This window comes from Haliotis cracherodii, unplaced genomic scaffold (genome assembly GCF_022045235.1).
Source record: "Haliotis cracherodii isolate W230 unplaced genomic scaffold, xgHalCrac1.p SCAF_8, whole genome shotgun sequence".
In the NCBI taxonomy this organism is placed as follows: Eukaryota; Metazoa; Mollusca; class Gastropoda; order Lepetellida; family Haliotidae; genus Haliotis; species Haliotis cracherodii.
Window position 1 is genome coordinate 21,686,684 of NW_027266341.1, and position 14,806 is coordinate 21,701,489.

At 41.2% G+C, this 14,806-nt stretch overlaps 2 protein-coding genes across 2 annotated transcripts; both read right to left on the reverse strand.

Moving 5' to 3' along the window:
- Positions 1-12,024: 12,024 nt before the first annotated feature.
- Positions 12,025-12,741, reverse strand: LOC139450851 (PE-PGRS family protein PE_PGRS33-like). Its single transcript, XM_071232686.1, has one exon. The coding sequence runs from the start codon at positions 12,739-12,741 to the stop codon at positions 12,025-12,027; it is 717 nt and encodes a 238-aa protein (XP_071088787.1).
- Positions 12,742-12,857: 116 nt separating this feature from the next.
- LOC139450852 (fibrinogen alpha-1 chain-like) lies at positions 12,858-13,400 on the reverse strand. Its single transcript, XM_071232687.1, has one exon. It carries the CDS (start codon positions 13,398-13,400, stop codon positions 12,858-12,860), a length of 543 nt encoding a protein of 180 aa, XP_071088788.1.
- Between the last annotated feature and the right edge of the window lie 1,406 nt (positions 13,401-14,806).

Genomic DNA, 14,806 nt, shown 5'->3' on the forward strand with positions numbered 1-14,806 from the left:
TGTCACATACCAAGTTTGATGCAACACGACCTCATTATCATGTGTTGAAAGCAGGATAAGAGGAGTCTATCACAATCAGTACTAGATTCAACTCAAACAGATGGGACATGATAGTGACATATTGTACCTGACTAAGGTGCTTACATTCAGATGGCTAAATGTCTCTAGAATAGAATGTCTCTTGTTACATGGCATGGTCATGGTCATGTTAGTCGTTGGGATTTGTTGTCTCATGTTATGGAAAATATCATTAAAATTGGTGTGTAAATATGAAACATCAATGACAGAATAATCAGTCTCTGATATTGCTTTCATTGGGGGTAAATGGCAAAATACTTGTGAAAATAATATGAATGAATAAAAAATAATATAACTGCTTAAGTGTTTTGTGCTTGCCCTAGACCATATTAACAACTCCCTGTTCAAGTACATGAGAAATACTGATTGCACACTGGTTAAAGTGTAATACCAGAAACTACTTTTCTTCTTTAAAAGTGTGTTTATGTTTGGGTCAAAATATTGATATGAATTTTTGATATTGCACTTTTTTATTCTTCTGTCTCATCTTTTCTTTACAATTACTCATTGACCTGGCAAAAAGATAGTGATGTTCTGAGATGTTTTTGCTACACTGTGCTGATTTCAGATCAAATCAATTTTTAAACCACCACATTTTTTAAAGAAGATATACCGTAGATTTTTAGTGATGAAATACTTTTAAGCAGAAAACAAAAAAAGTCGATATTAAAAAATAAAAGTGAGAAAGCCCTTTCCATGATCATAGATATAAAACGTCAACACCAGAGAAAAGAACAATCTCGATTATCTGATGAAACAGATTCCAATGGGAGTAAAAGGATAAATAACGAAGAATATTAAATGAATGAATCACTGAAAATCAGTGATGACACCAGGTGTTCATGAAAAGGGTCAGCATGTCCTGCCTTAGTGGTAGCAGTCCATTCTGCGATTCTTGCATGTGGGTCCCCTGAAGAATAGGTAGGTTTCCCTCTGCCTTTTGAAACTTGCAACTCTAAAAATTACTAGTCCCCCCTAATTTTTGTCAGTCCCTACCTACCAAAGACAAAAACAACTGTGAAAATTTCCTGGTTTTAATTCTTTCAACATCATATTCAATGTAATGACGTCATCTCTGAAGTAACTTAGTTAGATCTACATGTCATACACACAATTTTCTTATTTTTAAAAAATGTTTCGAGACTAAGTTGCGACAAATATATGTTTACCTCGAAGCAAGGCGAAATGTTATTTCCTTGCAGTAGATAAGGGGAAACACTGATGGTAACAGGCAAGCTTACTTCGTTTGAAAAATATACTTATATGAATATTGCTGATGCTTTGTTCAACAACAAAGATTTATAAGGTACTTTATGTGGGACCTTTAAAGGGACTGGCAGTCACATGAACCACTGGTCCAAGGCTAATTTTACCGGTAAAAACTGGTAATTACCGGTAAACGGGAACACTGATAGGTCTTCAGCAACCCATGGTTATTGTAATAGTCAACTAACGGGATCGGATGGTCAGGCTCGCTGAGTTTGTTGATGCATGGCATCGTATACCAACTGCGTAGATCGATGCTCATGACATCATTCACTTTATTGTCTGGTTCAGACTCGATTATTTACGGAAACCCATCGTACAGCTAGAATATTGCTAAGTGTGGTGTTAAACACCAAACAAACAAACAAAAAAAACATTAGCATGTGGTTATTCACTGGTGTTGACATTCTATATTTTATTTATAACTATTAAATAGTATGTGATGATACCAGCTGTTTGTGAAAAGAAAAGTGTACCCTGCCCCACCAGTGGCACCCATCACAAACACATTCAAAGGCAAGTCAATTGTTCACCTGAAAAACACATTTACATATGATACATGTCAGTATAGGAAGTTGTTTCGGCCACTGTCACTGATGTGTCAAATTTGGAAATGTCCGCCAAATATCTTCAATGAAACTTTTAAAACTTTTAAAAACTTTTTAAAAGTTTTACCATGTTTACAGTACAGCCTTGAATGTCGTAACCCTCATCAAAAAATGTTTTGCAACTCTCGTTTGACACTCATTGAAAGCTTCTTGGAGAGAGCAAACCAGATTGTTGTTAAGAAGTTGAGAAATATAAACACCAAAGACTGATACTGCTGGAATATTGACAACATAATGAGAACATTGTAAGTGGAATATTGAAGTCTTCTCTCATGTTATACAGTTTTGTGTAGATGTTTTTGTCTCTCTGAATTTTTATTTTTGTACATAAATATGAAACTCTCCTATATGGTCTCCAGTATTTCTAGCTCAGGTGGATAAATCAGGGGAAGGCATTTGGGTATTTGACTATTATTGAATCATAAAGAATTTGACCTTTATTGAATAATTTTAAGATCATCAATAAACCTGACGTGTAAGCTAAACTTCTTGACACAATTCTACTCAGGTTATTTCATTACAATTATGAAATGCTACTTCAATATGTAAAAAGAATCCACATAATTATGACATGCTTGATCAGAGGTGTTTCTTTCCTATTGCGATCACCATCTTCCTGAGGCAAGGGAGTTAACTGGTGAAGTCCAGTTTCCACCCTTGCTGAACTAGGCTGGAATTATGGAGTTATGTTTTGGCTGGATTAACAAGTCTATGCATTGTCCAATCAAAATCGTGTACGTAATGGAAATCCAGTACATGAACTGCCGTGCAGATTTCGGTCGATTGCAGGATGTGGAAAGCATATGTACCGCAGAACCGGCATCAACATCGACAAATCTTCACATGTTTTTAATTGAGGTGCTCATGATGTACTTAGCGATGTAAGACCTGTTTTAAAACAATATAGGATAGTGTGGTGAGGTACGTGAGGTGAAATGGGGTTTAACGTCACGTCCAAGATTATTGCACTTACATAGCGACGTGCATGCACATGTGTGTGTGGCTGCTTGTACTAGTCTGGACTGATGGCGAATTCTAGTGCTAGCAAACTGAGATATCAGGGGAACTGTAGACAAGGGGAAACACTGATGGTAACAGGCAAGCTGACTTCGTTTGAAAAATATACTTATATGAATATTGCTGATGCTTTGTTCAACAACAAAGATTTATAAGGTACTTTATGTGCTGGTCCAAAGGGACTGGCAGTCACATGAACTACTGGTCCAAGGCTAATTTTACCGGTAAAAAACTGGTAATTACCGGTAAACGGGAACACTGATAGGTCTTCAGCAATGGGGTTTAACGTCCAAAATTATTGCACTTATATAGCGACGTGCATGCACATGTGTGTGTGGCTGCTTGTACTATAGTCTGGACTGATGGCGAATTCTAGTGCTAACAAACTGAGATATCATGTCACAGTTTAACATGAATACCCCACTCAGACACAGTATACTGACTCCGAGCCGACCAGTCCTTGTTTTAGCCCTTTAATGCCGAGTGCCAGACAGGGTAACAACAAGTATCATCTCTTAACGTCTTTTGGTATGACGTGGCCGTCTACCACTAAATCATTGAGGTGTTTGCCATTTTGTTTGGAGCAAATTCAAGTGATATGAGAGGTGGAATCTGATTGGTCAATAAGAGGAACATAGAAGGGACATAACTCTTAATAGCCACTGGTGGTGCTATGATCGAGGCCAGCAATTCCAGCCTATTTCGGCAAGGATGGAAACTGGACTGTTGTAGTTAGTTAACTCCCTTGCCTCGGGAAGATGTGCGATCACAGGACACAACAGTCTTTGATTTAGGAGCAAGTAATTTACCAGATAGACATTATCTCTACTTGAGAGGCTTTCCATGCAAACGCAGTGGCTGTAAATGTTTAGAATACAAAGCCACTTTGCCAGAGTGTGTTTATTTCCGAACAGAGTCGGCCATGACTGTGTGATGTGGTATGCTGCCCCTGTCTACCCACGTGCAGTTCCTACACATGGCCGACACCCACAGTAATGTACGTGTTTTGCCAGGATCGTGATGAGGATGCCATATGTCAGAAATACTTCAAGGGATATTGAGAAATTCAGCTCACTATTTGGGCTCTTCATTAGGGTCTGTACTTTTTAACTGAAAAAAACTCTTGGATGTAAATATATATATATATGTTAATGTTATTTTTTTTTTTAGTTTGGACATTTTGCATGAATATCACAGAAATGTTTGGGGGAATATGGTGGTATTTTGATTTCTGATAATAAATGTCTTCATATAGCTGGAATTTTGCTGAGTGCGGCGTTAGACAACAAACAAAACAAACAAACATCTGGTACTAAGTGCATCTGAAGAAACTGGATAATTGAAGCAGTTGACCTTGAATGGGCATCCAAGAAGCAGCGTCCTCTAATACCTAAGAGACAAATGTTTACAGTGTTTAAAAAAATGTTTTTGTGTTTGTTCTATAAACTCTTTGTTCCTCACGTTAATACATAAAGATTTGCCTTCAGTAACTCATAACCTGTTCTTACATAATTCCTATAAATGCTTTTATTAATCCCTTTATTGACTGATTGCAATAATGAAGCAGCTACTATTTTTGTGTTATGTTAAATATGTTGTGTTTGTAGTATAATTTTGTACCCTTCCCCTTGAGGGTGTTTTGTACAATAAAATATCTCGACTCTTGGATCTTACAAGAATATATGTACAGACATATATAAACATGCCATACAAATGATACTCTAACTCTAGTTTGTTGTTTAACGCCACACTCAGCAATATTCCAGCTATATGATGGCGGTCTGTAAATAATCAAGTCTGGACCAGACAATCCAGTAATTGACATCATGAACATCGATCCACGCAATTGGAATATGTCAACCATGTCAGCGAGCCTGACCACCCGATCCCAGCAGTCGCCTTTTACGACAAGCATGGGTTGCTGAAGACCTATTCTAACCCGGATATTCACCGATCCATACAAATTATAACTTGTAGGTTGATATACATGGTTATTTAAGTGGTCTTTTAAATGATTGCTTTTTTCATTCACAGAATTTAGGTAGTTTTCTAATGTAGTACCTAATTTGTTTTGTAGTTTATAGATATTTGTTTTTCAATAAAAATTTGAATTTGGAATCCAGGTATTCGTGTGTTACATATAAGAGAAACCGACTTACTGAAAATGCACTGTAAATCTTAAAGTGTGATGTGCTCTTTGAAAAATAAGCTTCATGTTCGAAGTGCACATTTTCTAGACAATTTGTCTTTTCTATACCCCACATTTCGCACTCATGCGTTAGTACAGGAACAATCATACTGTCTAAGATAAAGATGAGTTATGATAAAGATAGACATGATAAAGGTAAGTTATGGTATTGGCCTTGTCTTCAGACATAATACACGACTTTGCCCTCATCATTGCAGTCAACTTATTGCTGTAATTAAACTTAGCCCCTAAATATGGGTAAATAAAGTGACAAAACCCTTTCCATATTCATAAGAAATCTCTGCCCTAAACAGAGTCCATTGTACGAGTCCGACGACATCTTGAGCATGTGGTTATTCATCACTTTGGAATAGTGATAATACCAGGTATTCTCCTGTCCTGCCCACTGTGGCACGAACACAAACATAACAAACATTTGTTTCAACATCGCTATTTATTTTTTTAACACCACCATAAGACACACTGATATATTTATTCTTTCAAACAAACTTTCATCTGTGATAATTTCTAACTGTAATTCAATCTTGATAATTTTTGACAATGATTCAGTCTTGATAACTTCTAACAATAATCAGTCTTGATATATTGTATTAATTATTCATTCTTGATTTAGCACAATATCAAAATATAATATAATGTCAAACAAAATGTCATACTTGAGGAAATTAAGAATACAAAGCATAGGTATACAAAGTTCACTGACACAATAACCTTTAAGACTCTCCAATGCCACCATATTTGACCGAAGAGTTAAATATCTAAGACATGCATGAAGCATTTTTTTATTGGTCTTTCCTTCCTCATCATGCTGACATGAAACTGTCAAGCTGAGCTGGAATACTGTTCAAAGCGGAATTAAACCCCTCACTCACTCACTCACTCACTCACTCACTCACTCACTCACTCACCCTCTCACTCACTCACTCACTCACTCACTCACTCACCCACCCACCCACCCACCCACCCACCCACTCACTCACTCACTCACTCACCCACTCACTCACCCATTGACTCACTCACTCATCGTTCTCACTTTGTAACCTTAGGGTCAGGGCAAGGACCATTTGATGTTCATTGAGGATTTCAAGCACTGCTTTCTCATGACTTTACTTTCAAGATACATGTATGCATCGTATGACACACGAGCATACAGTTCCAGCCCAGGATGAGATATATACATGTCTCCTTCAGTTTTGCATTCCTTCATTCATAGAAAGTTCTCTAGAAAATCTAAGCAGATCGTTCTTTGTAGCCCTCTTTTTTCTCCCTGGCCAGTTACCCCAGGTTCCGCATGTTTCCCTCGAATGAAAACTTGAGCCAACAGAGTAGGTGCAGGCCTTCACAGTCAATAAAAAAATGATTATTAAGCAGGCAGTTGCTGATCATATTTTACACTCAGGTTGGTTTAAATCCCCACCAGTTTTCATGATCATGCCTGTTCATGTCCAGATAAGCACTGTTGATGATAAAGTACTAGCGTCCTCACACCTGGTGCACATACAAATTGCTTATTAAACTCTGAGGTGTAATATTTCAAATATGTTCTATTTCTTTAGGTAATTGGGTTGTATTGGAAATATATTTCATTCTTTATTCTTTATTTCATTCGACAGTTTTATTCTTTACTTATTTTGAAGAATAATTTTGGTTTCATTTGTAGAATCTGTAAACAGATTGTTAGGACTTGTGAATATGTTGTAAGGGTAATGTGATCTGATTTTTTCTTGAGTAGGTTTTGAAATTAGTACATATGCAAATGTTTGATTTAAAGTGTTGTTTTATATTTTCATTTCATGTCCTCAATTAACGTTGACTTTACAGCACGATTGTAGGGAAATGTTTTTTATTTAGTGACAAACAAAATGGATACATGTATTCCTAACCTCTTGGACAAACTGTTATTGAGTTATTGAGTCTTCACTGTACTGCAACAGAATGAACAAATTAAACTCCTTTGACTTTGAACTAAACAATTACCCTATTTCATTTGTTCTTTGAAAAATAATATGAACATAATTGATGTGTTGAATGTTTGTCTTCAACAGCTTTCTAAAGATAATTACTTTGTTGGAAAGGATACCATTCTTGTCTTATTTTTAGTCTATTTTCAAGTCAGCATTTTCTTTGGCTCAGCAACTCTTTAAGAGTACATGTTATGTGTTTGAGTGGCAATTAGAATGTGATGTAAGTACAAGTACAAGTTCTTATAGACAAACAACTTCTATATTACAGCTGAGGTGATGCTTTGATAGGGATTCTAACACCTTTATTAAGCAAGTGATGATAAAGGTGTCACTATCTTGATAAAGGTGTTAGAGTCTGCACCAAAATGTCTCAACTGTAATAAAGAAGTTGTTTATCCATGGTAACATGTCCTTGTTTATGTCCCTATTGTTTACCTCAAACGGATGTATTTCTGGTGTTTTTTCTTCTTGTTAGTGTCTTAAGTGATATGGAGTTACTTCATTAGGATTTATGACATGTCTGATGCAATTCCCTATTTTGACTTGTATTTAAGAAATAAAGTTTGCTCTACCCCCATGTGAAGTGCAATAAAGTATATATTGTTCTGAATTATTATAGTTAAAGGCCGTTATGTCGTAACTGAAAGGACTGCCTAGTGGTAGAGCGTCCGCCTGGAGAGCGAAGGTCCGGGGTTCGATCCCCGGCTGTGTCATACCAAAAGACATTAAAAGATGGTACTTGTTGTTACCCTGTCTGACGCTCAGGATTAAGGGGCTAAAACAAGGACTGGTCAGCTGGGAGTCAGTATACTGTTTCTGAGTGGCGTATTCATGTTAAAACTGCGGCATATGGTATCTCGGTGAGCTAGCACTATAAATTGGCATCAGTCCGGACTAGTACAAGCAGCCACACACACGTGCATGCACGTTGCTATATAAGTGCAATAATCTTGGATGCGACGTTAAACCCTATTTCACCTCACCACACCTCGTAACTAAAAAAGTGTACTTTATAGCAGGATAAAGAGCTGTCAGCTCTTTTAGCAAAGCATCTTAGAATATATGTTTCTGTGTTATTCCAGGTGAACAATTGGCTTGCCTTTGTATGTGTTTGTGATGGGTGCCAACCATGGGGCACAATATGCTCACCTTTTAACAAACACCTATATCATCTCTATTTGAAAGTGATTCAAAAACACATGCTTATGATATAGACGAAATCGTAGAGAGGACTCTGCTGACAGCGGAGATTTCTTGTGAATATGGAAATGTTTGTGGCATTTTGTTTATATCTGCATATTGTCATTATTGTTTACAAACAGTCCATATTGATAGGGATGAGTAAGTTGGGTTTAACGCCTCTTTTAACAGTATTCCAGTTATATCAAGGCGTGTGAGCTTGATGTGGGAGGAAAGCCCAAAGTGATGCAGGTCACAGACGTTTACGACTTATGTGAAACCCACGAGCACGGGTATGGTGCTGACAAACCTAGAAACATAATCGGGGCGAACCGGGATTCGAACCCACAATCATAGGTTTCTGTCGTGCCCAAAGGGACGCAACTCTGCACAGCGAATCGCGGCGCCTTAGACTACTGGGCCACCCGTGCCCTCTCATATTGATAATAAGCCATCTAGTGCTGTATAAAGGCTGGAAATTAAGTTACGCAGTACCTTATTCCGTCACAATGAATTTCTTTCTGCACATGAAAACCGGTGTTATCAATACCAGTTAGGACATGTTTGAGGAAAATATGTAGTCCGCCATTAAGTAAGGGCAAGACTGTATCATGGATGTGTTGAATAGATGCTGGAGTACATTCACAGATCACTGATGAATGCCTTGGTCACTCAAAGCACAAAATTGATCATTTTTAGTGTGCATTCCATACTATTAGAAAACTACCTAAATTCTGTCCCACTCAATGGCAGAATTTTGGTTATCATGCAGATCCTGTATTTTTAGATCATTAAACTAACATCTATGTGGAAAGTTGTTGTCGTGTTTCTAACTTTTTTATCCATTTTTCTCGTTTTTAAACTGAAATGATTTTCATTCAGTATATAGCATGACACATGTTGGCCAGATTTGTATTTGAAAAAATGCAAATCTGGCCAAGATGTGTCATGCTATTCAAAACATAAGGGTCAATAGATAAAATACAAATACAGTACAAAATTCTGCATATTTGGGTATGTTTCTCAGCTTTTTTTTCATATTGATTTATCCTAACCTTGAGGATGTTATGCTGAGCTTGTGATAGTGTCAATACATTGTTTGTTTTTACATGTGTATCATGTTTAATATTTAAAATGCTAAAGGCAATTTAGATTGACAGGATATTCTGTAAGTTGGGTCTGGCTAATGCAAATGTACTCTCTTATTTGGAAAACAGAAACTAATGGCATCTTAAGGATATTTAAGATGACTGGTTAATTACCTTTACTTCCCTGCTCTCTGTGGATATATAATTTGTTGTGTCTATCGTTATTAAGATACATGTCTTCTATCGTTATTAAGATACATGTCTGGGACCATTATGCTGGTGACTGACAGTTGCTATGGATACCATTCTCAACTTTGCTCTGCTGTTTAGAGAATGTCAGAACTAGCAGTTTGTGTCTGTACCAGACAATTAGTATCATTGCTCCCTCAATTCCATGATTTGAAACCCGGGTTTGTTTGGCCCAGACTTGACTCCTGATAGATTGCTGTGGCATAAGTGAAATATGTCTTGCTCAGTGTGTTCAATTAATCTTTATTCATGATACTGAGGAGGCAATATGCCTTTATTTTAATTACTGGTTTCCTGTTGTACAGGGTAGGTATGTGTATTGTTTTTAAAAAACATACATTTCCATGTAGGAGAGGATGTCCATGTGATTGGGATATATATGGTACACACATTACCAACACTGCAGCAATATCTGCACATTCATGGCATGAAGAATGTACATTGTGTTCTCATAATTATACTGCTACCAGCTAGTATTCACTCTCTCATAGACTAACATATAGTCTCTGAAATGAACATATCGTACAAAAAAACCAGTTGTTCGGTTATCTTAATAAAAGTATAATAAAAAGGGAGCCCAGTGATTCTCTTCATTTTCATACTGCAGTAACCTAGACTTGCCAAACATTATAGACTTGCATGGGCTGTAGTTGATATATTTGTATCAGGGTCTGTAAGACAGACTAACTCTCTCATTCGACACTCTAACACACAGGCCCTGATTCACACTAATGCCATAAATCATACAGTCCTCATACTCACTCACTCACTCACTCACTCACTCACTCACTCACTCACTCACTCACTCACTCACTCACTCACTCACTCACTCACTCACTCACCCACCCACCCACTCACTCACTCACTCATACACCCACTCATTCATATGCTCACTCACAAGCCAACTCACCCACTCACTCATACACCCACTCACTCATACACTCACTCACTCACTTAACCCATGAAGATCCAGGGTAGAATAGGCCTTCAGCAACCCATGCTCGTAAAAGGTGACTATAACGTCAGGCTCGCTGACTTGGTTGATGCATGTCATCGTATCCCAATTGCTTGGATCGATGCATATGATGTCGATCACTGGATTGTCAGGTCCAGGCTCAATTATTTACATACAGCTATCATATAGCTGGAATATTGCTGAGTGTGGCGTTAAACAAAAAACAAACAGACAAACACTCACTCACTCACTCACCCAAATGCACTCAACCAAATGCATCACTAAAATGCAGTCACTCACTCACTCAACCACCCACTCACCCACTCACCCACTCAACCACTGGTGGCAGTATAAACTATCCCACCAATCCCCCCACATGCAAGGTGTTAAAAAGATTCAGTTTGTAGAAGATGTTATTGCTCTCCTTGATACAATATGTGATCACCTTCATTGTGTATTGATACATCAATTCATATCCTTTCACATTTTCTTAATTATCTGCAGACTCGCTGTCTGCAAACTGGCACTGATCGATATTTTGAGTTTAAATATGAAATCCAATATTCAGTCAGATCTTGTGTTGGTGCCGATTTCAGCTCATAATGATGCTTGATATCAAAAGAGAGAAAGTGTAATTTAAAAAAAAATAAAAGTGTCGTTTTCTATAATGTAAAGATTTTCCACCATCCCTCGACTCTCTCATCTATGGTGAATCATGAACAAAATATGGTTTTGTGGGAAGTATCATGACCAAGGCATAGAGAATTGAAGCGTCTTTTTTCCTGTTCCATCCCATCCCATCCCATCACCTTCCCATCCCATCCAATCCCCATCCCATCCCATCACCTTCCCATCCCATCCCATCCCATCCCATCCCCATCCCATCCCATCCCATCCCATCCCATCCCATCCCCATCCCATCCCATCCCATCCCATCCCATCCCATCCCTTCCCATCCCCATCCCCCACATTTCTTTCTTCCCAACTTCCATATCCCCATCTTTCCCTCCCTACCATCTTCTACCTTCCCCTACCTTTCTACCCATCTTCCCACCTTTCCCGTCTCCTTTTACAATCTCCTTAACCCCCCATTTTCTTAAATTCCATACAACCCATCCCAACTTTCTGTTCCCCACCCCTACTCCATCTTCCTTCCTGTCCCCACTACCCCAATCTTCCCTCCTGTTCCCCACACCTACCCCATCTTTATTCCTGTCCCCCCCCTCCTACCCCATCTTCCCTCCTGTTCCCCACACCTACCCAATCTCCCCTCCTGTTCCCCACACTGACCCAATCTTCCCTCCTGTCCCCACTACCCCAATCTCCCCTCCTGTTCCCCACACCTACCCAATCTCCCCTCCTGTTCCCCACACTGACCCAATCTTCCCTCCTGTCCCCCCCCCCCCCCCACCTACCCCACCTTCCTCCTGTTCCCCACACCGACCCCATCTTCCCTCCTGTTCCCCACACCGACCCCATGTTCCCCACACGACCCTATCTCCCCTCCTGTTCCCCACACCGACCCAATCTTCCCTCCTGTTCCCCACACCGACCCTATCTCCCCTCTTGTTCCCCACACCGACCCAATCTTCCCTCCTGTTCCCCACACCGACCATATCTCCCCTCCTGTTCCCCACACCGACCCCATCTTTCCTCCTGTTCCCCACCCCGACCCCATCTTCCCTCCTGTTCCCCACACCGACCCCATCTTCCCTCCTGTTCCCCACACCGACCCCATCTTTCCTCCTGTTCCCCACCCCGACCCCATCTTCCCTCCTGTTCCCCACACCGACCCCATCTGCCCTCCTGTTCCCCACACAGACCCCATCTTCCCTCCTGTTCCCCACACCGATCCAATCTTCCCTCCTGTTCCCAACACCAACCCTATCTCCCCTCCTGTTCCCCACACCGACCCCATCTTCCCTCCTGTTCCCCACACCGACCCCATCTCCCCTCCTGTTCCCCACACCGACCCAATCTTCCCTCCTGTTCCCCACACCGACCCTATCTCCCCTCCTGTTCCCCACACCGACCCTATCTTCCCTCCTGTTCCCCACACCGACCCCATCTTCCCTCCTGTTCCCCACACCGACCCAATCTTCCCTCCTGTTCCCCACACCGACCCCATCTCCCCTCCTGTTCCCCACACCGACCCAATCTTCCCTCCTGTTCCCCACACCGACCCTATCTTCCCTCCTGTTCCCCACACCGACCCTATCTCCCCTCCTGTTCCCCACACCGACCCTATCTTTCCTCCTGTTCCCCACACCGACCCCATCTTCCCTCCTGTTCCCCACCCGACCCAATCTTCCCTCCTGTTCCCCACACCGACCCCATCTTCCCTCCTGTTCCCCACTCCGACCCTACCTCCCCTTCTGTTCCCCACACCGACCCAATCTTCCCTCCTGTTCCCCACACCAACCCCATCTTCCCTCCTGTTCCCCACACCAACCCTATCTTCCCTCCTGTTCCCCACACCGACCCAATCTTCCCTCCTGTTCCCCACACCGACCCCATCTCCCCTCCTGTTCCCCACACCGACCCAATCTTCCCTCCTGTTCCCCACACCGACCCAATCTCCCCTCCTGTTCCCCACACCGACCCCATCTTCCCTCCTGTTCCCCACACCGACCCTATCTTCCCTCCTGTTCCCCACACCGACCCTATCTTCCCTCCTGTTCCCCACACCGACCCCATCTTCCCTCCTGTTCCCCACTCCGACCCCATCTTCCCTCCTGTTCCCCACACCGACCCATCTTCCCTCCTGTTCCCCACTCCTACCCCCATCTTTCCTCCTGTTCACCACACCGACCCCATCTTCCCTCCTGTTCCCCACACCGACCCCATCTTCCCTCCTGTTCCCCACACCGACCCCATCGTTCCTCCTGTTCCCCACACCGACCCAATCTTCCCTCCTGTTCCCCACCCGACCCCATCTTCCCTCCTGTTCCCCACACCGACCCCATCTTCCCTCCTGTTCCCCACACCAACCCCATCTTCCCTCCTGTTCCCCACACCGACCCCATCTTCCCTCCTGTTCCCAACACCCATCCAATCTTCCTCCTTCTCCTTCTCCCCATCTGCACCCATCTTTCCTCCTATCCCCCTGCGTGCCCTCCCAGTCTCCCCCATACCTCTCCATCTCCCTCAACTCACGCTCTCTTCCTTCATAAAGCCAAAAGGGGGCGAGCAGCTCTGAGATCAATCAAAAGGCCTGATAAGAAGACAAGGAGAATTACTAGGTATTACAAATTAGTTGAGTTATCTGGACACGCTGACAAGGTCAGACAGTAGGGTGATACAGTACGTATGTGCAGCCAGACTGGAGGTGGGGAACACACAAGAGGTGGGCCTATACATGAATTAAACAACACCTCTCAGGCAGCCATTGCACATTAGTACTGGAATAGTGGTTAACTTGTCAGTCCTGGTCTGAATGGGCTTATTCTCACATCTGGAGATGTCCGATAATGGATTATGAATAAAGCATGGGGCACCATCTGCGTTTAATCCAAATAATCTGCAGCCCATTTTGACCATGCAACAGTTTATGTTATGTATGGATGGTAAGGTGACAATAACTTGATTTTAAAGGGCAAGTTCTTACGGAAATGAACCATTTTTTCTTGTACTTTTTCCACATTAAAAGTGTTAACATAGAAGTGTCATAGACAAAAATATAAAAACATCATATTTAATTAACATATTTTTTTGCACTAAAACGATTTATATTTTTCACATTTACCAAGTGTTCTATTTCCATAACAAAAACACCATGGCTTATGCCCCTTTCAATATGACGTCATTGGTGCCAATTGATAAACATTATGACGTCATCATGCTTTGTTAGAGCCGCTTCACGTGGTGTAGGTACAGTTATGTGATTCTAGCATCTCAGATGCCAGCCAGAATTGTGTTATGCTGAGTCACCCTGCGCCCGAGTGTGTCGTAGACCATGTTGTTTTACCGCAAACTGGTCCTTGATATCTTTTGCGTTGAGAATAGACAGGGACCCAGTTGAATTGGCACCAATTACGTCATAATCTAAGGGGGATAACTCAGGCCTATTTCGCTCGTAAAACGAAGGCCTCATAACGGCATATCACTTTCACACTATTGTGAGCTTCCTACTTTCACTGTGAAAAAAATGAGTGTATATTTTCAAACACAGATACTAACTAATTCTAAAATTG